This window comes from Eretmochelys imbricata, chromosome 6 (genome assembly GCF_965152235.1).
Source record: "Eretmochelys imbricata isolate rEreImb1 chromosome 6, rEreImb1.hap1, whole genome shotgun sequence".
Taxonomy (NCBI): Eukaryota; Metazoa; Chordata; order Testudines; family Cheloniidae; genus Eretmochelys; species Eretmochelys imbricata.
The window spans coordinates 113,907,644-113,932,244 of NC_135577.1; the positions used below are offsets into that span (position 1 = coordinate 113,907,644).

The 24,601-nt window shown below is 41.3% G+C and overlaps 1 protein-coding gene across 1 annotated transcript in view; it reads left to right on the forward strand.

Moving 5' to 3' along the window:
* The window catches only part of ASPG (asparaginase), an 82,848-nt gene that overhangs the window by 55,225 nt on the left and 3,022 nt on the right, over positions 1 to 24,601 (forward strand). Inside the window, exons 11-13 of the mRNA XM_077820532.1 lie at positions 5,095 to 5,190; positions 8,730 to 8,893; positions 15,406 to 15,492. Coding sequence (XP_077676658.1) covers positions 5,095 to 5,190; positions 8,730 to 8,893; positions 15,406 to 15,492 — 347 coding nt within the window. The remainder of the gene's footprint in view (positions 1 to 5,094; positions 5,191 to 8,729; positions 8,894 to 15,405; positions 15,493 to 24,601) is intronic.

The following is a 24,601-nucleotide window of genomic DNA, read 5'->3' on the forward strand; positions in this document are numbered from 1 at the left end:
GCTAGCAGTCCTGTTGTACCATCTTCTGCCGGGCAGGCAAGAGATGAGGAAGGCTAGCAGGCCTATTGTACCATCTTCTGCCGAGCAGCCATGAGATGTGGATGGCTTGCAGTCCTTCTGCACCATCTGCTGCCAGCCAAAGATGTAAAAGATAGATGGAGTGGATCAAAACAAGAAATAGATCAGATTTGTAAGCCAACCCTGTAAGCCATGTCATCAGTCGCCCCTCCCTCCGTCAGAGCAACAGCAGACAATCGTTCCGCGCCTTTTTTCTGTGCGGACGCCATACCAAGGCAAGCATGGAGGCCGCTCAGCCCACTTTGGCAATTAGGAGCACATTAAACACCACACGCATTATCCAGCAGTATATGCAGCACCAGAACCTGGCAAAGTGATACCGGGCGAGGAGGTGATGTCAGCGCGGTCACGTGAGTGATCAGGACATGGACACAGATTTCTCTGAAAGCATGGGCCCTGCCAATGCATGCATCATGGTGCTAATGGGGCAGGTTCATGCGGTGGAACGCCGATTCTGGGCTTGGGAAACAAGCACAGACCTGTGGGACCGCATAGTGTTGCAGGTCTGGGACGATTCCCAGTGGCTGCGAAACTTTCGCATACGTAAGCGCTCTTTCATGGAACTTTGTGAGTTGCTTTCCCCTGCCCTGAAGCGCATGAATACCAAGATGAGAGCAGCCCTCACAGTTGAGAAGCGAGTGGCGATAGCCCTGTGGAAGCTTGCAACGCCAGACAGCTACCGGTCAGTTGGGAATCAATTTGGAGTGGGCAAATCTACTGTGGGGGCTGCTGTGATGCAAGTAGCCCACGCAATCAAAGATCTGCTGATATCAAGGGTAGTGACCTTGGGAAATGTGCAGGTCATAGTGGATGGCTTTGCTGCAATGGGATTCCCTAACTGTGGTGGGGCCATAGACGGAACCCATATCCCTATCTTGGCACCAGAGCACCAAGCCGGCAAGTACATAAACTGCAAGGGGTACTTTTCAGTAGTGCTGCAAGCTCTGGTGGATCACAAGGGACGTTTCACCAACATCAATGTGGGATGGCCGGGAAAGGTACATGACGCTCGCATCTTCAGGAATTCTGATCTGTTTCAAAAGCTGCAGGAAGGGACTTTATTCCCAGACCAGAAAATAACTGTTGGGGATGTTGAAATGCCTGTAGTTATCCTTGGGGACCCAGCCTACCCTTTACTGCCATGGCTCATGAAGCCGTACATAGGCAGCCTGGACAGTAGTCAGGAGCTGTTCAACTACAGGCTGAGCAAGTGCAGAATGGTGGTAGAATGTGCATTTGGACGTTTAAAGGCGCGCTGGTGCAGTTTGCTGACTCGCTTAAACCTCAGCGAAACCAATATTCCCACTGTTATTACTGCTTGCTGTGCGCTCCACAATATCTGTGAGAGTAAGGGGAGACGTTTATGGCAGGGTGGGAGGTTGAGGCAAATCGCCTGGCTGCTGGTTACGTGCAGCCAGACACCAGGGTGGTTAGAAGAGCACAGGAGGGCGCGGAACGCATGAGAGAAGCTTTGAAAACCAGTTTCATGACTGGCCAGGCTACGGTGTAAAAGTTCTGTTTGTTTCTCCTTGATGAAACCCCCCGCCCCTTGGTTCACTCTACTTCCCTGTAAGCTAACCACCCTCCCCTCCTCCCTTCGATCACCGCTTGCAAAGGCAATAAAGTCATTGTTGCTTCACATTCATGCATTCTTTCTTCATTCATCACACAAATAGGGGGATGACTACCAAGGTAGCCCAGGAGGGGTGGTGGAGGAGGGAAGGAAAATGCCACCCAGCACTTTAAAAGTTTACAACTTTAAAATTTATTGAACGCCAGCCTTCTGTTCTTTGGGCAGTCCTCTATGGTGGAGTGGCTGGTTGGCCGGAGGCCCCCCCCACCGCGTTCTTGGACGTCTGGGTGAGGAGGCTATGGAACTTGGGGAGGAGGGTGGTTGGTTACACAGGGACTGTAGCGGCAGTCTGTGCTCCAGCTGCTTTTGCTGCAGCTCAACCATACACTGGAGCATATTGGTTTGATCCTCCAGCAGCCTCAGCATTGAATCCTGCTTCCTCTCATCATGCTGCTGCCACCTTTCAGCTTCAGCCCTGTCTTCAGCCCGCCACCTCTCCTCCCGGTCATTTTGTGCTTTCCTGCACTCTGACATTATTTGCCTCCACACATTCGTCTGTGCTCTGTCAGTGTGGGAGGACAGCATGAGCTCAGAGAACATTTCATCACGAGTGCGTTTTTTTTTCTTTCTAATCTTCACTAGCCTCTGGGAATGTGATCATTGAAACACATGCAGGTGGTGGAGAAAAAAAAGCGACAGTGGTATTTAAAAAGACACATTTTATAAAACAATGGCTACACTCTTTCATGGTAAACCTTGCTGTTAACATTACATACATAGCACATGTGCTTTCGTTACAAGGTCACATTTTGCCTTCCCCCACCGTGTGGCTACCCCCTCAACCCTCCCCTCTCCCCCTGGCTAACAGCGGGGAACATTTCTGTTCAGCCACAGGCAAACAGCCCAGCAGGAACGGGCACCTCTGAGTGTCCCCTAAAGAAAAGCACCCTATTTCAACCAGGTGACCATGAATTATATCTCACTCTCCTGAGGATAACACAGAGAGATAAAGAACGGATGTTGTTTGAACGCCAGCAAACATACACTGCAATGCTTTGTTGTACAATGATTCCCGAGTACGTGCTACTGGCCTGGAGTGGTAAAGTGTCCTACCATGAAGGACGCAATAAGGCTGCCCTCCCCAGAAACCTTTTGCAAAGGCTTTGGGAGTACATCCAGGAGAGCCGCGAATGCCAGGGCAAAGTAATCCTTTCACATGCTTGCTTTTAAACCATGTATAGTATTTTAAAAGATACACTCACCGGAGGTCCCTTCTCTGCCTGCCGAGTCCAGGAGGCAGCCTTGGGTGGGTTCGGGGGGTACTGGCTCCAGGTCCAGGGTGAGAAACAGTTCCTGGCTGTCGGGAAAACCGGTTTCTCCGCTTGCTTGCTGTGAGCTATCTACAACCTCCTCCTCCTCCTCATCATCTTCGTCCCCAAAACCTGCTTCCGTATTGCCTCCATCTCCATTGAAGGAGTCAAACAACACGGCTGGGGTAGTGGTGGCTGAACCCCCTAAAATGGCATGCAGCTCATCATAGAAGCGGCATGTTTGGGGCTCTGACCCGGAGCGGCTGTTCGCCTCTCTGGTTTTCTGGTAGGCTTGCCTCAGCTCCTTAAGTTTCACGCGGCACTGCTTCAGGTCCCTGTTATGGCCTCTGTCCTTCATGCCCTGGGAGATTTTGACAAAGGTTTTGGCATTTCGAAAACTGGAACGGAGTTCTGATAGCATGGATTCCTCTCCCCATACAGCGATCAGATCCCGTATCTCCCATTCAGTCCATGCTGGAGCTCTTTTAGCGATTTTGGGACTCCATCATGGTCACCTCTGCTGATGAGCTCTGCATGGTCACCTCTGCTGATGAGCTCTGCATGGTCACCTGCAGCTTGCCATGCTGGCCAAACAGGAAATGAGATTCAGAAGTTCGCGGTTCTTTTCCTGTCTACCTGGCCAGTGCATCTGAGTTGATAGTGCTGTCCAGAGCGGTCACAGTGGAGCACTCTGGGATAGCTCCCGGAGGCCAATACCGCCGAATTGTGTCCACAGTACCCCAAATTCGAGCCGGCAAGGCCGATTTAAGCACTAATCCACTTGTCAGGGGTGGAGTAAGGAAATCGATTTTAAGAGCCCTTTAAGTCTGAAAAAAGGGCTTCATCATGTGGACGGGTGCAGGTTTACATCGATTTAACGCTGCTAAATTCGACCTAAAGTCCTAGTGTAGACCAGGTCAAAGCCTGGGTGATCTTTTGAAACTCAGACCCCTTTTTAAATTGTCTCAGGTTTGGTTCCCAAAAATGGAGACACCCATAGTTGTTAGTCCCTTTTGAAAATGAAGGCCTTGATCTCTTTAATCAACCTGAGTTTTCTATGAGCCTTATGATGGTGGATCCGTGGTATGTCCATCATATTTATATATTTTACCCTTCAGTCTGACCAGCTACCACAAAAAGACAAAATATTGTAAATTTCTATGTGAATCAATCAGAACAGGCCTCAAAATTTAAGAATCTTTAACAAATGTGATTCAAAAAGGTCACACCTTATCGATATTAGGATGTGCCATATTTTGCAGGATCCTACTTAGCTATGGGGCTTGTAAATACTGAAAAAGGTTGTTTAAACAAAGGTTGTTTAGTAAATAGCTGTTAGAATCAGCACAGTCAGACGAGAACTCAGAAGTGTCCTACTCCATATTGACTTTAGGAAACTGATATCTGTAGTTAGTAAGGAAGTGGTAAGTTTGATAATAATACAATTTTCAGGCATTTAATTTATTATATTTATCACTTCTTTATTATTTTGGTTTTTATTTGAAGTGGGAGATTGTTTTAAAATTAATTATCAAACTTTAAAGATGGCTGCCCTGGGGCTTTTTCATTTCCATTTGAACTAGAAGAACCGGTGTTCATTGTTCAGGAAAAAAGACTTTTAAAAATATGTTATTCCAGTTGCATATTGTTTATTGGCCAAATCTGGGACCAAAAATTTTCCAAAAAACTAATATTAGTTTGAGATGAGCACATCTTGATAATATGAGGGAGTTTTGCTATGTAGAATTCACGTAAAGACAGGGATGTCATTTGAGGGATCTGAAAAAAACTAATTAGCATGTGGGTCTGAAATAGCATAGTTTAGAAATCCTCTTTATTTAATTCTAGTATAACTAGGAAATGAGAGAAGTCCAAGTAACTATGGAAACAGGTTTCAGAGTGGTAGCCGTGTTAAAGTATACATGTAGCTTCTTTTCCCTCAAAGAATATGAACAAGATTGTTTTTACTAACTGGTATCCTCAATTATTATATTTGTATTATTAGATCTACAAGTAAACGTGGGTGCAATATTGTTCTTCTGATGTAGGTGTCAGTAGTTCTAAGGACACAAATAGTAAATAAAAAGATATGTATGATACTAAAACTTTTAAATTTTATTTTGTGTTTCTCAGGAGCTAGAAGCCATTAGAGATGCATTAATTCCTTCTTTGGCCTGTGCTGCAGCTAAAACAGGTGACATAGATGCACTAAAAGCCATAGGAGAAATGGTAAAAAAAATTAAACTCTTTACAAATCTTTTATTTATAGCTTAATACAAAATGCATTTGTAAGAGACTGGAAGCAAGCAATATGTCTGTATAATAGAGTATGATAGTAACACTACAATCAAGGTGAGATGACAAGCATTTATTAATAGGTACTTCAGTCTAGTCTTTTCAAAAATGCTTTATTTCATGTGACATCTTTCAGGCTTGTTCTCAGCCTGTCACTTGTGACTTTGTGAACTAAGATAAATATGCAAATGCATTCTACCTTCCCCTTAACTATTCATTTCCATACTTTTAAATGCTTAGGGTTCTTTTTAACTGCAACTTTCCTTTTATATCCATAGTACCCACCTTTATGTAGAGTTTAAACATGGTTTTGTCAATTTCCTTTTCTTAAAACAACAAAACAAAATACTGGGCTAAAGCAGAATTTAGCTCCCCATTTCCCCAGTAGTCCACTCTCTCCCTGCAATGTGGAGCTCTACCACATTGCTGGCATTTCCTGTCTTGTTCTGGCCTGTTCACATTTTGAGCTCTCCAGATAACACCACCCCACAGAGTTCTAAGCTCCTACTGCCATTCCTGGACCACTCTGATTCCCCAGTTTCCTGGCTCACGCTGCCATACAGCACTTTGGACTGATCCTAAAAAAAAAATTAGTTTCCCTATGCAGAGTTAATAAAACCTGAAATTCAACCCTAACTGTGCGCTGGCTGCTAAGTGATTCTGTGTTCACGGTAATTTGTAATTGACCATACAGTAAGCAGCTTAATCTGTTTTCTTTGTACTTTGCAGAAAAATTAATTGCACTATTAAACAATAATAGAATATCATTTATTTAAATATTTTGGATGTTTTCTACACTTTCAAATATACTGATTTCAATTACAACACAGAATGCAAAGTGTACAGTGCTCACTTTATATTTATTTTTGATTACAAGTATTTGCACTGTATAAAAACAAAAGAAATAGTATTTTTCAGTTCACCTAATACAGGTACTGTAATGCAATCTCTGTATTATGAAAGTTGAACCTACAAATGTAGAATTATGTACAAAAAAACCTGCATTCAAAAATAAAACAATGTAAAATTTAAGAGCCTGCAAGTCCACTCAGTCCTACTTCTTGTTCAGCCAATTGCTCAGAGAAACAAGTTTGTTTACATTTGCAGAAGATAATGCTGCCTGCTTCTTGTTTACAATGTCACCTGAAAATGAGAACAGGCGTTCTCATGGCACTGTTGCAGCCGGCATCGCAAGATATTTACGTGCCAGATGCACTAAAAATTCATATGTCCCTTCATGTTTCGGCCACCATTCCAGAGGACATGCATCCATGCTAATGATGGGTTCTGCTCAATAAGAATCCACGGCAGTGTGGACCGACATATGTTCATTTTCATTATCTGAGTTAGATGCCACTAGCAGAAGGCTGATTTTCTTTTTTGGTGGTTTGGGTTCTGTAGTTTCTGCATCGGACTGTTGTTCTTTTAAGACTTCTGAAAGCATGCTCTACACCTCGTCCCTCTCAGGTTTTGGAAGGCACTTCAGATTCTTAAACTTTGGGTCAAGTGCTGTAGCTATCTTTAGAAATCTCACATTGGTACCTTCTTTGCGTTTTGTCAGATCTGCAGTGAAGGTGTTCTTAAAATGAACAACATGTTCTGGGTCATCATTCGAGACTGGTATAACATGAAATATGTGGCAGAATGCAGGTAAAATAGAACAGGGGACATACAATTCTCCCCCAAGGAGTTCAGTCACAAATTTAATTAATGCATTACTTTTTTAACGAGTGTCATCAGCATGGAAGCATATCCTCTGGAAAGGTGTCCAAAGCATGAAGGGGCCCACAAATGTTTAGCATATCTGGTACGTAAATACCTTGCAATGCCGGCTACAAAAGTGCCATGCAAATGCCTGTTCTCAGTTTCTGGTGACATCGTAAATAAGAAGTGGGCAGCATTATCTCCCACTTGTTTGTCTTAGCGATTGGCTGAAGAAGAAATAGGACTGAGTGGACTTGTAGGCTCTGAAGTTTTACATTGTTTTGTTTTTGACTGCAGTTATGTAACAAAAAAAAATCTACAGTTGTAAGTTGCACTTTCACGACAAAGAGATTGCACTACAGTACTTGTATGAAGTGAATTGAAGACTATTTCTTTTGTTTATCATTTTTACAGTGCAAATATTTGTAATAAACAATATGCACTTTGATTTTAATTACAACATAGAATACTATATGAAAATGCTGAAAAACATCCAAAATCTTTAATACATTTCAATTGGTATTCTATTGTTTAACAGTGCGATTAAAATTGTGATTAATCGCGATTAATTTTTTTTGAGTTAATTGCATGAGTTAACTGCGATTAATTAGCAGCCCTAGCAATAATTCTTCCTTGCTGTTTTTAAATATGCAAGCTCTTTCTGGTTGTATTTAACATATGAATGCATATTTATGTGTGTGTCTGTATGAGCGGTGCACATTCTTAGATTTGAATATTCATTCTTTATGATGTGTAGTCAGGCATCTGGTAGGTATGGTCAGGCATCATGGTAGGTGTAGTTTGGCATCTGGACCTGTACTTTTCCATCCACAGGCTGTTCAAAGTATTGGAACTGGAGAATTCACCAAAGAATTTCTTAATGTGGTAGGGTATCTTTAGCCACTTGTGAAGGTTCCAGAGCAGGAGGAGGTGCCAAGGATGGTCTTGATATACAAAACTACTGTTTGGTTTCAGAGTAGCAGCCATGTTAGTCTGTATCCGCAAAAAGAAAAGGAGTACTTGTGGCACCTTAGAGACTAACAAATTTATTTGAGCATAAGCTTTCATGAGCTACAGCTCACTTCATCGGATGCATTCAGTGGAAAATACAGAGGGGGGATTTATATACATAGAGCACATGAAACAATGGGTGTTACCATATACACTGTAACGAGAGTGATCAGGTAAGGTGAGCTATTACCAGCGGGGAAGGGGAGGGGACCTTTTGTAGTGATAATCAAGGTGGGCCATTTCCAGCAGTTGACAAGAACATCTGAGGAACAGTGGCGGGGAGGGGGGAATAAACATAGGGAAATAGTTTTTCCCTTTTTGTAATGACCCATCCATTCTCAGTCTTTATTCAAGCCTAATTTAATTGTATCCAGTTTGCAAATTAATTCCAATTCAGCAGTGTCTCGTTGGAGTCTGGTTTTGAAGTTTTTTTGTTGAAGAATTGCAACTTTTAGGTCTGTAATCGAGTGACCGAAGAGATTGAAGTGTTCTCCAACTGGTTTTTGAATGTTTCATTATATCCATAGGTCTATGAATCTCAAAGTAGATACGTCTACCAGTGACTACTGGACACCATTATGAACTTGACTAACTAATTAGTTTCACATAAGCTTTTGAGAAACTGTCTCATGTTTAATGATTTTTGGTCATTGGATTCAAACTGTAATATTGGAGTACGTATCATTATGTGATCTGAGACCCTATACCAACCAGCCTCAAGTGTACTATCATTAGCAGTTGTTGTGTATATGTTGCAGGGTGGAAACTTGAGCTGTGAAGATTATGATGGTCGAACTCCACTTCATATTGCATCAAGTGAAGGAAATTTACAACTAGTTGAGTATTTACTGAAGTATGGAGCAACTGTTTATGCTAAAGACATGTTTGGTGCTACCCCACTGAAGTATGCAGTCAAATTCAGGTATTAAAAAAATACATTTTACACAAAGATCTATGAGAGAGTTAACCCATCTCATTTCAAATTTATGTCACTTTCAATTAGTGGGTTTTGTCAGCAATCTGCAATAGTGAAAAGCGGTGATCAATTCTTTGACAGCAAATTCTGTAGTTTTAAAGGATGTGTAAATGGTTTGGATATTTAGGACATTGTAGCTGAAGAAAACAGCCTTGCTGATGCCAAATCCCGGAGCTAAGTAAATCAAGATTGTTTTTTTATCCCTGCCCCCTACTCCAAGACTCCATTATTTGTGGTGAGATTTCTTTATAAAAGAAAAATTTGACTTATTGTTAATTTTATTTTTGCAGAAGGGAGAGTTCAGGAACTAGAGCAATAGGGAAGAGGGGGCTGTCTCTTTGTACCTTCCTTTCCTCGTCAGGAACAGAGGGTTTTAAAATAGAACAGGCTACTCCAGTAGGCTGAAGGGTTTTGTACCCATCCTTTGTTTCTGGGTCACCATTTCTCTGATTTCTCTCCCACAAACTCTACACATTTATCAGCAGAGGCATGCACAATAAGCATGTGCTGGCTGCCTCCCTCAGTGATTCTCTCTCCGTGTTGGCAATGACACCAATAATCCTTGAAGTTGGTCTCCTAGGTGGTGGTGGTCTGTGGGCCAGTCATTCTGCTGGTCTTTATCCTATTGTGTAGGTTCATAGTGCCATGGTTTATCAGAATGTAAAAAGATGTCAATTATTGTAGCTGAAATTAAGGCTTGTAGTTTGGAGATTTACATCCTTATTTGTCCTTCCACCCGTTTGAAGCTACAGATTGACTCTGTCTCTCACTTGCCTATGCTTTCCCTGTTTATTCATCCTATCCTTTAGGCCCTTATTATGTGTTTACAGTTTGTGAACACCATTTGTCTGTATTTTTGAGGGACAGTGCCCATTTTATATTTAACAAAATATTTATCCTTTTTCACTCTGTGCCTCCAAAAGGTCCCTCAAGTCCAGTGTGTGTCCTGGTCTTTCTCTACAAATATCTCTGTTATAGCTTTCAAATGTTGGCAGGTTCACCTGTCTGTGAGGGCTGGATCTGGCTCCCTGTGGAGTCTGACTGTTCTGTTTATCTAACAACTGAAGAAATCTCTGCAAAAAGACATAAAGCTTTCCTCCTCTACAGGAGCTCGGAAGCTGACTTAGCACTGATCCCAGTTTCTGCTAACCCAGGACCCTCAAAGCTCTGGATGGCTGCACATTGTGCTACTGCTAGACCATTGCGTGCTCCCCTACATCTTTATAGTTGTCACTGTCATTATCTTAGAACTATCCAAGCCTTTTTGACCTAAGAAATATTTATAAAAGTCATAACCCCCTCTCCCCACCCCACAACAACAAGAACTAGCTAAAAGCAAATCAAACAAACTTGCAGTTGAACAGAGGTGCCCCTAGTCCAGTGTGAGAAAGCCCTGCATCACTATTAGATGTTCCTGCAAATCAGATACCTGCATTTATTTTACCACACCCAACTACTGCCTGAGGAATTTCACATGAGTTTGTTGTTTGGATTCCTTTTCATTGCCACTCCTATATTTGACTCCTACGATGCCTCTTTAAACCTGTACACCCATTCTGAAATGAGGAGTGGTAAAATGAAAATGAATCCTAACTATTTTTAGTTTTTGTTGTTTGTACCCTTATCAGAATGAGAGGAAAAGCTAAATAAATATGCCATTTTATTGTCTGTAACAGTAGCTTCAGGCCTGTAGTGCTAAGATACTAAACTTTATACTGAAGCTGAAGTGGCTCTGGACATTAGAAATCTTGCAGCGCTAATTTACCTCTGATGTAGATAGGGATGTATGGAATCAAATATATGCTAAAAAAGTGTGATTACTACAAAATATATTTGAATTACATTCATAAAACAAATGCCTGTTGAAAGTGAAGAGAAACAATATTGATGTTAAACTTTTGCATTTTATATTAAGTATCAAAAGGGGGGGAAATGGCTGTTTTAAAAATTAATATTAATAAGTATTCTGTGCTTTATATCATGGTCAGACTTGCAAAATATAAAATTGTGCTTTTTGAAACAATCTAAGAATTTGCCTTAACTTCACAGAACTTTGCACTGATTGATTCCATGTTCTGGAGATTAATATTTTAGGTGAATTGGAATAGAATCACTGATTTATTCTGTTTAGTGTCTACTCCTCTCAAAAGCTTTGTTTTAACGTGTGTGTCACTTCTCTCAGTGATTTGGGGGTTTTTAGCTAATCATGCAAATCAGAAAAATGACCAGTGATTTCTCTCTTCCCTTATCATTAGTATGAATGGTCACGATTTGTGTTTCTGCCAAAAAGCATCTTAATGGAGCACTGTCAACCTGTAGGCAAACAAAATGGCCTATGTCAACAGTGGTCTCATGTTTAATCTCTTAAAGCTTTCCTTAATTTTTTAAAAATTAACTTGATATTTTCATTGCTGTTAAAATTAGAGTTCTTTTAAAAACTATAGTAATCTACTGCATGTCCATCTTCTGTCCCATAATACATGTACTCATCCTCTTTATTACTGTGTGTATACACATTCTCTTTATTATAGGGCACTTCACACAATATCTCACACCCAGGAGATAATGTAGGTCAGTTGTTTGGACCTATCAAAGTTAGCAACATCCCTTTAACTGCCATTTTCCCAGTGCCTTAATAGAGTGTTCATTTTCAAAACTGTAAAATAAATACTTTTATAAAGTAAACTTTTCTAAGCATGAAACAGAGGTCTCAAATCAAAATTTCATATATTTTATTTATTATAACCTTTTCCTTCTACTTTAAACTTAAGGACTAAAATGGCTGCAAAGAAAAAGTTGTATACAGTATGTGTTGCACACTGCTGTCAGAACATCAGAGATTATTGTTGGTAAAGTCACTTCCCACATAAACATGCATTGTAATACTTGAAATTTGCAAGGTCATGGTTCCATTATTTTAGTATCTCTGGGATAGAGGGAGAATCTACACTTCACACTGACTCTTTAAAATCACATTGTAGTCTGTCTGATATTATACATTGCTTCGGAGTTTGAAAATCATAGTGGTTCAACATTGTGAAAGTTGAATGAGAAAAACTGAGCCAATCCTGTCATAGCCATCATAGCTGCTAGAGAAGCAAGGATCAAAAAGAACGAAGCTAATCACGTTTAAACATATGTTGTACCTGCATTTCTTTAAATGGCTGGTGGAAAGTACAGCCCAAGGTCCTGAGCCTCGTATACATGGGCTTAATTTTGTTCACTCACAGTACATAAACTGATGTTCAGAAGTCCTTGCAGAATCCGTGTCTTAGTTACTTTTCTAAGGATCATGAAATAACTCTGATAACTCAGATTACCACCTGTGGTGAATATCGACTTTTCATTGGTGACCATGGTATGTACTGGTTTTTAGGGATCCCAAAAGATTGAGGGCCAGATCATTCTTCTTGATTTTAGCTGTAGAGAAGGAGACGACAAGTGAAAAGAACCCATGCAAATGGCCAAAAATTTGTCAGAGGAAGGGAAATTTGAGCCCAAGTAGCAGGAGCCCGTTTATGGCTTTTCGGGAGCTACTCTCTGCTGGCAAATGTGTGAGAGAAATACCCGCACAACTGAATTCTGACCATCAGCACAGATTCCCAGCCTGCACCTTCACACCTCCACATGGAAGGAGAAGCATGGTTTTGTGGTCCAGACATGATTGTAATGCAAGGAGAGCCTCGTTCCTGAGTTGTGTTACCAGTTAGAATAAAGAAAAGGAGTACTTGTGGCACCTTAGAGACTAACCAATTTATTTGAGCATGAGCTTTCGTGAGCTACAGCTCACTTCATTGGATGCATACCGTGGAAACTGCAGCAGACATTATATACACACAGAGATCATGAAACAATACCTCCTCCCACCCCACTGTCCTGCTGGTAATAGCTTATCTAAAGTGATCATCAAGTTGGGCCATTTCCAGCACAAATCCAGGTTTTCTCACCCTCCACCCCCCCACACACAAACTCACTCTCCTGCTGGTAATAGCCCATCTAAAGTTAGATTAAGGAGCCACGGGGACTAGCGGAGAAGGTCAGGCCCTCCATAGGGGCCCTGAGATTGGAAGGATTTCTATATGGATCTAAGGTCATCTGTGGGGCAGGAGGGCTGCATCTCCTACCACCTCTAAAGATCTTCAGACTCCATCTACTAGACGAGAAGCTGTTGCAGTGGAAACAGTTGGCTCAAGACCATTGAGGTTTCCACTTAATTTCAGTTTATTTAAAAAAAAAAATAAAACACACTTGCCCACACACACTTTTCTCCTCCTCCCACCCCTATGCACTCTGTTCAGTATATTTATTTATTGCTGCCAAAAAAATGCCACAATGGAGCAATGGTCTTTTTAGGAGTGTTAGAAATGCTGAGTACTCCAGGACAGACCACTACCAAGGAAACAGATACAGACACTGTTTGCATGTAGTCCTGTACAAAATACAAGTTTGTGAGTAAATGTAAAAGCTTTTCTGCTATAATCTGTTATCAGTTTCATTTTTCAAATGAGTACTGAACTGCTTGATATGTCTTGGTTAAATCATACTCTTATGAGTTGTATTGTGTAAAGAAAAGTAAATACAGCACTAGTTCCTACTTGCTGTCTCCAGGAGACTCTTACTGACAACCAGCCATGTCTCAAGGGACTCTTCTGATGAAATATTTAAGATAACTAAACCAACTTACAATATGTGCAGTTGCAGTAACTGATCATGCTTACTTTGCTGCAGAGAAACAAAGAAATGAAGATTTTCAGTTTCACTCTGAGCAAAAAACTGGCCGCATGATATAAATGCTAAAATTCCATTGAGTAACTGAAAGAATTTAATTTTTGAAAAGGCAAATTTTTGAAAACCTTGTCATAAAGTTGTTACCAGAATAGCTTATAAGGAAATGCAGATCTTATATCAAATTAAAAATTTTATATTTTAATTGGGCTTCATCATGATAAGCTTTAAAGTAACTTCTCTTTGTCAAGATGAAGATTCCAGAACACAAGCTGTTTGACCTACTGTCCAGTTCTAAAATAGGAAAGTATTCCAATCTTCAAGAAGAATAAGAAATGTAGAATAAACTGAACATACATTTGAACTTATTTTTTTATTTGTTGTTGAATTAATATTGAGTGACTGATTTGTTCCTAAGGTTTTGAATCCAGCCGTAGATTGTTGATTTGGTTAATGAGCAGCCTTGTATTTTTCACTTTCAAATGTTCCTATAGTCCACTCCAAACAAAGTCACAACAGATGTGGTTATACTTGAAATAGACATTCTGGAGCAGTTATATTTTGGGTGTGGGTTAAATTCTGCCTTTGAGTTTGGGAATTAGGCAGCACAATAAATTAACATCTTTTGGTCTCTTGAGATCTGGATCCAAATCCTACAGGGCATTAGGTCAAGTTCTCCCACTATCATATTTTGGTTGATTGTTTTCCCGCAGCTTGATATAGTGCCTCTTTATTATTACCCTTTTGGGTAATATAGAGTCTATTGTCAAATTTTGCATGCATCCCACAGCATTGTAATCCAAACAACAAAGTTTTAAGGGGCCATTGCAGTGGCCTCAGCAGAACTATTTCTGAGTTCTGTGGCTGAGGAATCGGAGCCAGGCTGGTCACATAGATCCTGTGATACCTATCAGGCAGAAGAATGTACTCACGGGAGAGGGCCAGCCAAAACATGATCATGGGTGGACTAGTAGGCCATGAAGAAGACTGTATCCAGTTGGGAATAAACTTAGCAGCAGAAGGGTATTTTGTGGGAGATTCTCCCAAAGGTCAAATAAGAATCTAAATGTATGGGTGCTTATATCATCCGTGAAGTCATAGGAACTTTGGCATCTCTCATTTTAACCTGCAAGGTTTCATTGCTAACATTTAAAAACAACAGAGATCTTACCTTGGAGAGAACCAAAACGCCTGCCCAATCTATCCCGTTATGTGGAAAATACACACAGAAATACTGTTACTCTGTGAATGCCTTCATTGTCTATCTGCATTTCAGTTCATGAATTAACAAGAGCTAGAAATGGGGACAGTCATGGGGACAAATAAATATAGAATCATATTTGAAAGATATTTATGTTCCTGTCTCTTTGTTTTGGATTCAGTAAGTGAAAATGTAGCATTTTTGTAAATTCAGTGTGCCAAGGTAGTTAAATGATGTGATAAGCCTTTGCTTCTTCTTTGCCCTACATCAGTGCAGAGGAAACTGGGTGGGGTTTAGTGGCCTGTGATGTGCAGGAGGTTAGAGATTATCTGTTGGTCTCTCTTGGCTTTAAACTCAGGCTCCTTGAATGGAGAACATACTCGTCAGTCTCTTTGTTTTGTTTTGTTTTTGGAACATACAAATCTGAAAAATGGTGTTTATGGAATACTTGTTTTGATCTGTAGATGTTTTCTCTCCAGGATATTTAATTGTTAAAAATAACTTTTTTCTTTTTATCAATTTTTTCATAAAGGCACGTAGAAGTGATTCAGTTACTGCGCGAAACTGGAGCTCACCTTTCCAGCCAGGAGCTAGAGAACATAGGAACCGAACTTTGCAGGTAAAGATGACATAAGTTTGGATACTGCGCTGTAGCGTGGTCCAAGTGTCAGGAGCACAGCTAGCTCCCAGCCTGGTAGCTAGGCAACACAGCGAGCTCCACTGGGATCAATGAGCCTTCTCCAAATGTTTGCGTTCCTGATGGGGCGGGGGAGCCAGCAGCCCGCTGCTTGATCCTTGCAGCAACAGTAGCACAGCAACTGCTCAACTCGTACCAGGCCCACAGCCGTTCCTGCCCTGCCGTGGCTTCCACCTCTTGCTCCAACCCTTGTTCCTGCTGTTTGACTCATGTCCGCTTCAGTCTAGTCCTTGCCTCCCTGCCCTTTTCTGACTCAGACTCTGATCTATGGCTCGCCTTCTCGATTGTGATTTTGGCTTACCCTTTGGCTTGATGTTCCCAATCCTGATTCTGGTTCTGACCTTTTGGCTTGGCTCCTCAATCTTGACTCTGGCTTCATCCTCGAATTGGCACCTGACTCCTGGATCTATGCTCGCCATTACTCTGGTCTGCCGCCACAACCACCAGGTAAGGTCCTGCTGCACCCACTAGGTAGGCCACCCATGCCCCGGCATCTTACACCAAGTCAGCTGTGCTAATATGCAGTAGTTACAGTTACATCATCATCCGGTTATCTCTATTTTCAAGGGTAAATGATTGAGTTGTTAATATGCCCAGGACTTACTTTGAAATGGGAAACAAATGGGGGGCTTATTATTGAAGCAAACCAATGTGGCTGGTTATAAATTACCGGAGTGATACAATAATACGTTAGCGCAAACTAGGAATCCACACGGGGGAGTTACAGCACAGCACTTTGGTGTTCACTACAGTTCGCACCTCCATAGTCTGAACTGTGGTACAGTGTAGAAAGGCCCTACGTGAGGAATTCTTGGGTTGTAATCTTGATTCTGACACTGCTGTGGCCTTGGGTATCTTTATCTCAGTGCCACAGTTACTCTGTCTGTAAAACAGTGATTTTTGATAGTGACCTGTTTCAATGAGTGATGTGAGAATTGTTTCTCAAATACTTTCAAGATGGAAAGCACTATATAAATAATTATTATATATGCCAGGGACCATTGGGTACCTGGCATAAACTATTTTGGGGCTAGAATTAATAACTAAAATGCAAGTAAAGGGACCAAATTAACCATTGACTGTGTGACACACCTGAAGGAGTATAGCAGAACTCCACAAGTGAAAGGGAGAGCTTTATGGAAAATGTGTAAATGGATTTGAAGCAAATCTGTCCCTCTTCCTGATACATTTTTATACATTTTATTACTATTGGGTTGTAGGGAACTTATGTTTTTAGTATCTGGATCTTGAGATTAGAGCAACAAGGACAATTTATACTGAAACTATGGAGTGGTTTTATTAAAAAAGAATAAATACCTGTATTATGGAGGAATGGCTTCAACCTTAACTGTAGAGCGAGAATAGCATCTGTCACAAGAAGAATAACAAGAAAATCCAATAAATATGGGTTCAGACCTGCAAATTGGTGGGAACTCTATCCCCAGTTCACCATATCACTTAAGTACATGCTTAACATTAAGCAGATACATAGTTCCATTGACGTCAACACTTTCCATACACTGCTTTTCCATACTAATTTTTCATTAATAAAAAATTGCAGTATTTCATCAACTTAAAAGAAAATCATATGGCTTTTTTTCAGAGGTGCTGGTGACTTGACCACCTGCAGTTCCCTCTGAAAATTGTCTCAGTAGATTCTACAATTCTTAAAGTAACAGGCCTTCCCTTCTTTCTTCCTCATTCCCCCAACAATAAATTAAATACTAGTCTCCTCACCCAGACAGAATACTGAACAAAATACATTGTACCACGTCTTCAAGGACTACAGCTTGGCTACCCCCACAGAAGATATGGATTCCACAGTTGAGGGCCTTCTACTAATTACACCTTGCTACCAGCTTTTGGACATGTAAATATAGGGACTCTTAGGTGGAGTTCCTCAACTGTTATGACAATATGCAGGAGAGAGACTCTCTGGCACATAGCCTGCATCCAAACCATATAGAGCCATACTACATATTTCCCAGAGCATTGCAAGCGAAGGAAACAATGGAAAGACTTTTCAAATTAAGAGTTTACTAACTCTGAGCCACCTGTCAGAAGTGTTAGGGGAGCGGCTCAAAAAATTACATTCTTTCACAAATAAATTGACCCGATACATAGCCCCCTCTACCCTCTGCATTTAAGCAGAACCTGCTTAACTGGCTAGCCTGATAGTAGTACTAGAAAAATGAGAGCATGCGGCTTTAAACAAAAAGTGAATGTGATGCAATTTGTGGTCGTACATTCAGGGAATATTGTGTACGCTGGATCTGTATTGTGTACATTGCGTGATCTCTTGTATTTTGAATGAAGTGGTAATGAACCCCTGAGGCTTTTGAGGCATTTTAAATTGGTTTTTAATGGTATTAAGCTAACAGAGGACAAAAAAACCCATTTGTTTTAAAGATCTCTCCTGTGCAGAGAGTGGAATATACATATGTGGAGAGGAGAATGAGTGGGTTTTGTGCATGGAATGATTGCATGGATTTCCTTGTCTTGAGACTTTCCACGACACAAAATGAACAAAGCATGAAACAGCTCTTTCACAGCCACTCCACACACAAAAATAGTGGCCTCACACCTATGGGGAACCCAGGACTACTGCATCAGCGTAAATCCTGTGGCCATGCCCCTTGCATTGGCCTACAAAGAGCTGATGTGGAGTCCGGTTCCACAATGCACATGGTATTGAGAGAGACACTGAACTTTGACTTATCAGCAGGGCACTTCTGCACAAGGGAACCACTTGACTTATACTGCTCTGAAAGGTCTTTGGTGTCCCTTTGCAGAGAGTTGAATTTCCTCCAGAGTGTATGAGCCAAAATGCTAAAGTGTTTGTAGTTAATATTGTCTTGTTGCAGGTATTCTGTCCTTCCAAGGTGTCAGGAATACTCACTTTGGGATATGACAGCTCTTAGATGATTTGAGCAAAACTCAGTGATTTATTCTTCCATGCTATTCAATTTCACGTTATCCTCCACCCCTGCACCATCTTCCTAGGGAGTTTTCTCGTACTAGGCGTTGGCATATTGGTGAGGCTGTTGCATGCATTCAACCTGGTTAGAGTTGCCTTTGGAACAAATAGGTGTTTTATTGACTTCTCCTTCTGTCTAATTTAAGTGACCGGCACCATGGCAATATGCCCAGCCCCCAGGGTGTGGAGAGCGAAAGCTGGTTGGTTCCTAAGTAACATTCAAGGACTGGGTTAGCTAATTTTAGCATTGTGTCAGGAGTCATCTTGTATTGTTCTCTACCTGAATTAAGATCCAAAAGCCAGTTTTTCTCACTGCTTCTCTATTGTCAAAATAATTTGGCTTTATTCTGTACTCGTTCATCTCCATGGCCAGTGCTTTTGCTGTTCTAACGTTAACCCCTTAATTTCCTTGTCTTTAGACATAAAATGATTTAGGATTTAGAAGTGTTCAGTTTAGTACATTTGGTCATCGGTTGATAACTGTAAAATGTCAGTTGAAATTCTTTGTAGTGCATCTAGTGTTGGAACTGTACTTGCAAACAAAACACTATCACGTTATCCAGTCTTTTAGCTGCCTCTTTTAAGGGTTAATTCATCCTGTTGTTTTTAGAAAGTGAGATGAGGAATTTGCATTTTTAAGACGTTTAGTTCTTTGATCTCACGTTTCCAATTTGTCAAGATGAGAACTAAGTTTTCTTACCTGTCGTCCCTTAGAATCTTCCAAATCTGTTTTCCTACTGCAGGGTCATTGTTGTCTTTATGCAAAACAAAACTGTGACAACTCCCAAGACATATAATGGTGACTCCCCAAATTTGTTCAGAAAGCTGCTCTGCTAGATCCAGTTTAGCCTCAAATTTGATTTATACTGGCTGGGTTTTTGACTGTCAATTAAGTGAATGTCACCTCTTCTGAACGTCTGTACTCAACAAGGCTGAAATAAGGGCCAGCGAGCAAGCAAATGAGTTCACTCACTCATATCCTCATATGTTAAAATATCAGTTTATGAAATCCAAGGATGTTCTTTTTCAAACCTGTTATCAGGATAACATACCTTTTTAAGTCTGATCCCAGATGTTGGGATAAATTATAGTTCGGAAGGTAGTAGGACCATGCTTCTAATATCTGGTTAACTTTCTGAAGAAATAAAATATGAAGCAGGCTTTTATAATCTTAATCTCCCATCTCTCCTTGCAGTTACGAAAAATGAATAAAAAGGCCTGGGGACACTGGATAATATGAACTGCATACTTGAGTACACCGTAGACAGAATTATTTTAGTCCCTCACAGAATCACTACCTTGCTTATCAAGAATCTTCACCAACAGAGAAACATAATTTCTTTACTGCCTGGGTGGTGCTGCAGCTACAAATATCTCACCATTTCCCAGTGGCTTTAGTTACACCTTGAACAAGCAGGATCCCCACATGGAACTGTGTGTAAGAGCCCCTGAGAAAGATCAGGTCCTGAGCTCACCATGAAAAAAGAACTCAGCCTCCCCACCCTTTGCAAAATCCCACAGATGAGTCATCAATACCTCATGGTAAACACTATCAGTAGCCGCTATGAAACTTGTACTTTCTTCTAAGCCAGTTAAAATGTTACCAACTTTTTATACATATTTTGCTGTCACTGCAGTGCGTATTTTGAAGGTCATGAAGCACTCGTAACAGTTTTTATGCTTGTAATCTAGTGCTACCTGCACATACTAGCTAATATTATTACATTTATCACTTTTCTGCTATCTTGACTCTTCTACAGTCATTTTGCCCATAATGGAAATTCCTGTATTATGTAACTGTTCTATAGTCATCCTTCCCAAATGTTAAAAAATCCAGTGGTTGGTAGTCTCATCTATGCTTCCTGCAGACTATATGGTAAGCCAAGTGGCACAAGAGCTTAGCAGTGTGGTGTTTTTCACACTCAACCAGTGCTGAAGAGTTATCTGTTTTGGAGGGTGGGATTTCCTTTTTTTAAACAAAAATATATGAAGCCTTGAACGTTTGAAACTGAGCTGGCATTAAAATATGTTCTGCACCAGACACACTCCCATTTTTCTATAGAGCCAGGCCCTTCCTTCCCGTGCTTTTCTGCATGTGTGCAAGAAAGAAGCTCCTGTCTTGCAAACCTCAGGATCACTTCAAAAACTTCTTGGGTTATGTCTACACTGCATTTGGGAGCAAGCCTTCCAGCTCGAGTCCAAAGACTTGTGCTAGCACGGTAAAAATAGCTCCATAGATGGTACTTTGATGTTGCAACTTGGGCTGGAGCTTGGGCTCTCGTGGCCGGAGTGGAGTTGGCAGTCTGAGCCCAAATGTGAAAGCACTGTCTGTTCATCTAGCATGAGCCCCACTAGCACAAATCTGTGGACCTGGCCAGAAGTGGTGTAGACATGCCCGTGCAAGACAAGCAGGAAGGTAGCTCTTCTGTTGTAAACTAGGGGAGTCTGTAGTAGGAGGGGTTCTCTCTTGTGCTCCTTTCAAGGCATGCCAGCGGCTCTCCTCTGTTGCCAACCTGTTAGGTGCACAGGAGGCTTCTGGCTGTGGGTAGGAGACCCTGCAAACCTCGGAAGGTACATAGCAGTGGAGTCCCTGTTGTGCAGACCTAAAGAGATTTCCTTTTCGGCACACCTCTGAAATTGGATTAAAGTTATTTAGAATCAACATAATGTCTGAGAGATGCAAGATGACCAAGCTACTTGCATTCTTCAAGCATATCAAATTGACTGACCCTTTAAAATTTAAAATTTAATTTAAAAATCAATTTAAAAATCTCACCTAGGTCTTTACCAAAACCATTCCTCTGAGGCAGTAAACCTCAAAGGATGCCCCTATTTAGCTTTTGATATCCTGGAGGAAAAATGTAAATTGGCTGTGAATTAATCAACAGAATAGAATAAAGTTCACATATAGTGACAGATGTGAAAACAAATAATAAACATTTATCTCACTGGTTTTGCTCTTGGTTAGGATACAGTGGTACTAAATTATCTGTGTGTTCATTACCCCTTTGAGCAATTGTGACTTGATAACCTGGCATTCTTAGTTTTGTTGGTAAAGACTCCCATCTATGATGATGTCAGCAGATTTGAACAAATCCAGACACAGAGATTGCATGTGTTCCACTACAGTCTTGAGGGTCAGCACCTTTTATTTGGCCTTGAATTAAAGCCAAACCCCAAAACGTTTTTTTCACTTCAAATTCTGTCATCCCACATCCCTTATTTAAAATCAGCATCTGAATTGTGGATGTGCAGTCGGTCACCAAACTGAAGCAGAGGAATTTCTTTGCTACATCCTTAGGCGAAATGCAGGGTAATCAGCTAAGTCTGGTTTATTTTTGGCTGGACAGTTATTCAGCAATAGTTTGAATTAGCAAACTTCTGAGGATGTGATTTTTTTAAAATTTGCAACAGCCATTCATTGTTACAAGAAATCCTGATCAGTGAAGAGTATTATTTTTGTTTGTTTGTTACTGACTTAGAAGCTTCATGGTTTCAACCTCTGTGGCAATTTTAACTCAGATTGCCCTTTCTGAACAAGAGCTTTGGGGTGGGCAGCATGCAAGTAACGAAAGCAATTTTGTTTGTGGTGCTTACTGTGATACTGTCTGAATTACCTGGGTTTGTTTGGTAACACGGTGTTTTTTAATGTGCTCTTCTTTGGGCATAGTGATTTTTTTGCTTTGCGCGATAGGTGAATGATAGACCCCTTTTTGGCAGCCCAGCACTTTCCTGTCCAGACTTTGAGAAGCTCTTGATTCTCATCGTCTGGCTTTGATTTTTATAGCCAGAGAATCTCACGGTGCCTATAGCAAAAGATGAATCTTCTGAAACAAATAAACTTTAACTTGTTGAATAGCCACTGCTGTGAGCTATTCATTTCCCTATTTTTCTAATACTCCTGCTGTCTTGTGCAATTTATAAGGGCTCTTCCCTTTCAACTCACTTTTAAACTCCCCACTTTGGTCTGTTGTCAGTGGGAAATAACCTTTTTGCAACATTGCTTTCCATTATGACAGGTTTCAGAGTAACAGCCGTGTTAGTCTGTATTTGCAAAAAGAAAAGGAGTACTTGTGGCACCTTAGAGACTAACCAATTTATTTCAACATAAGCTTTTGTGAGCTACAGCTCACTTCATCGGATGCAGCTGTAGTTAGTGCTTCCTCAACATTTCTTCTCTTACATATGCCAGCCTGCTCCCACTATTAAATTTCTCATACAAAACAAAGACCCTAACTCCTCTCCATCTGTCCCCTACCCCTTCACTCCATCTCAACAGCCAAAGGCACAGCCTTTCTCTTCTTCCCACCCTCTCAGGCTGCTGCAAGCAAAGACCTTAAAAAAGCTTTCTTCTCACTCACCCTCAGGCTGCTGCAGTTAGAGGCTTCCACTCCCCTTTAAAGATTTTTTTAAGTACCTGAAAATATTTATCAACAGTTGAGAAGTGGCCTCAGACTAGCAGGGAGTAACAACTTTTGCAGACTTGACTGCAGAATGACCCTTCTACAAGCAGTCCTGGCTGCCTGCTGCTGATATCTCACATGCCTTTGCTACATGTGACTCCTCCCTTACCCCCTCAAGTCTGCTGAGCCAGTCTACCACACTCAGGAGCCTTTCACCTTCCTCCTTATCCTTTGCCTGCTGTCCTCTGTACTCTTTTTCCTTCAGAGAGAGAGCGACATTCAGACCAGCAGGTCATATGCCACAGACGAAACAAACAGGCCTTTTCCATCCCTCATTTCAATGAGATCCAACCTCACTGGAGAATCACCTGGCTGTTTCTGTTCAGATATTCAGCAAGTCATCAATATTAACGTTTAAGGGCCTTACGGCTCCAGAGCTAACAGCCTCGTGAGATTGCTGGGGGTAGCCCCAGTCCTTAAAGTGCGTCAGGTCGCAGATCTGGGAAACAACCTTTCTAAGAAGCCAGCCAAGTTGCTGAGGGGTACACATTTTTAGTACTGTCTGGGGAGGGGAGCCCCGCTGATTGGTTGCTTTCCCCAGGGCTACTGCAGCAAGCAGGCAGAGCTCTCCACTCCATCCCCAAGCAACCTGCACCATTCTCGCAGGGGATGGGGAGGAAGTAGAAAGAGTCCAGCTGCTCATGACAGCTCTGCTCTCCTGCCAGTAATGGGACAGCTCCTCTGCTCCTTCCATCCCTGCATCCTGGGAAAGCAGAGAGGGGACCCCCAAGGCTTTGGGGGTGTGGTGAAGAACCCCTAGAGCTGGAGGAGGAGCAGAGGTAAGGTTGAAAGGGGTAGGATTGATATGTGGATTGAAGGGCGGGATTGATTTGGGGTCAGAAATAATTGCTGGGGGATACAGGCAGATGGCGGAGTGATGGTGAGACCCACCCACTTTTTTCAGACTACATGCTGCTGTTCTGTTATTTCAGCCTGTCTGCAGGTGACATTGCATTGGGGCACATCCAGGAGTTTATCACACCACAAGGGCTAGAAACACTTTTTTTAATTGAAAGATTAAGTTCTGCAGATACTAGTCGGGCTGCCAGCAGGCCTGCAAGAAACTGCCTGCTGTTGTCACACCAAAGATTTAAAATCCACTTTTGTCTTGATTCACTTTGATACAGTATAATGTTTGTCATCTAGAAATGGTGGGCATAGACCACCCTTAGCAGACTTTTCTTCTCGTTGTGTGTAAAATGGCTGTTTATTGGCACGGAGTTTTATAAATTGCCCTTAATTTAAGATCCAAATACTGTAGCACCATTGCAATTATCCAAATGGCACCACAGAAACATAATGCTGTCCTAACCGCTGATCATGACTATTAACATTCATGCTAGAGGCAATATTGTATCAGATATGTTTATACAACTTTTGGAGTTTGTTTTTTAAGTGCAATATTTTGTTAGCATGTCTGCTGTCACTCTCTTTATAGTAAAACTATTATTGAAAATGCAAAACTCTGCAACTCAAATGTGGGATAGGCCCCCCCCCAATCCCTCTTAGACTCCATTTCACAGGATATATATTGTGTTGTGAAATATGAAACTCCGTATCTTTTTTCCCCTTTGGTCATAGTCACACCCAC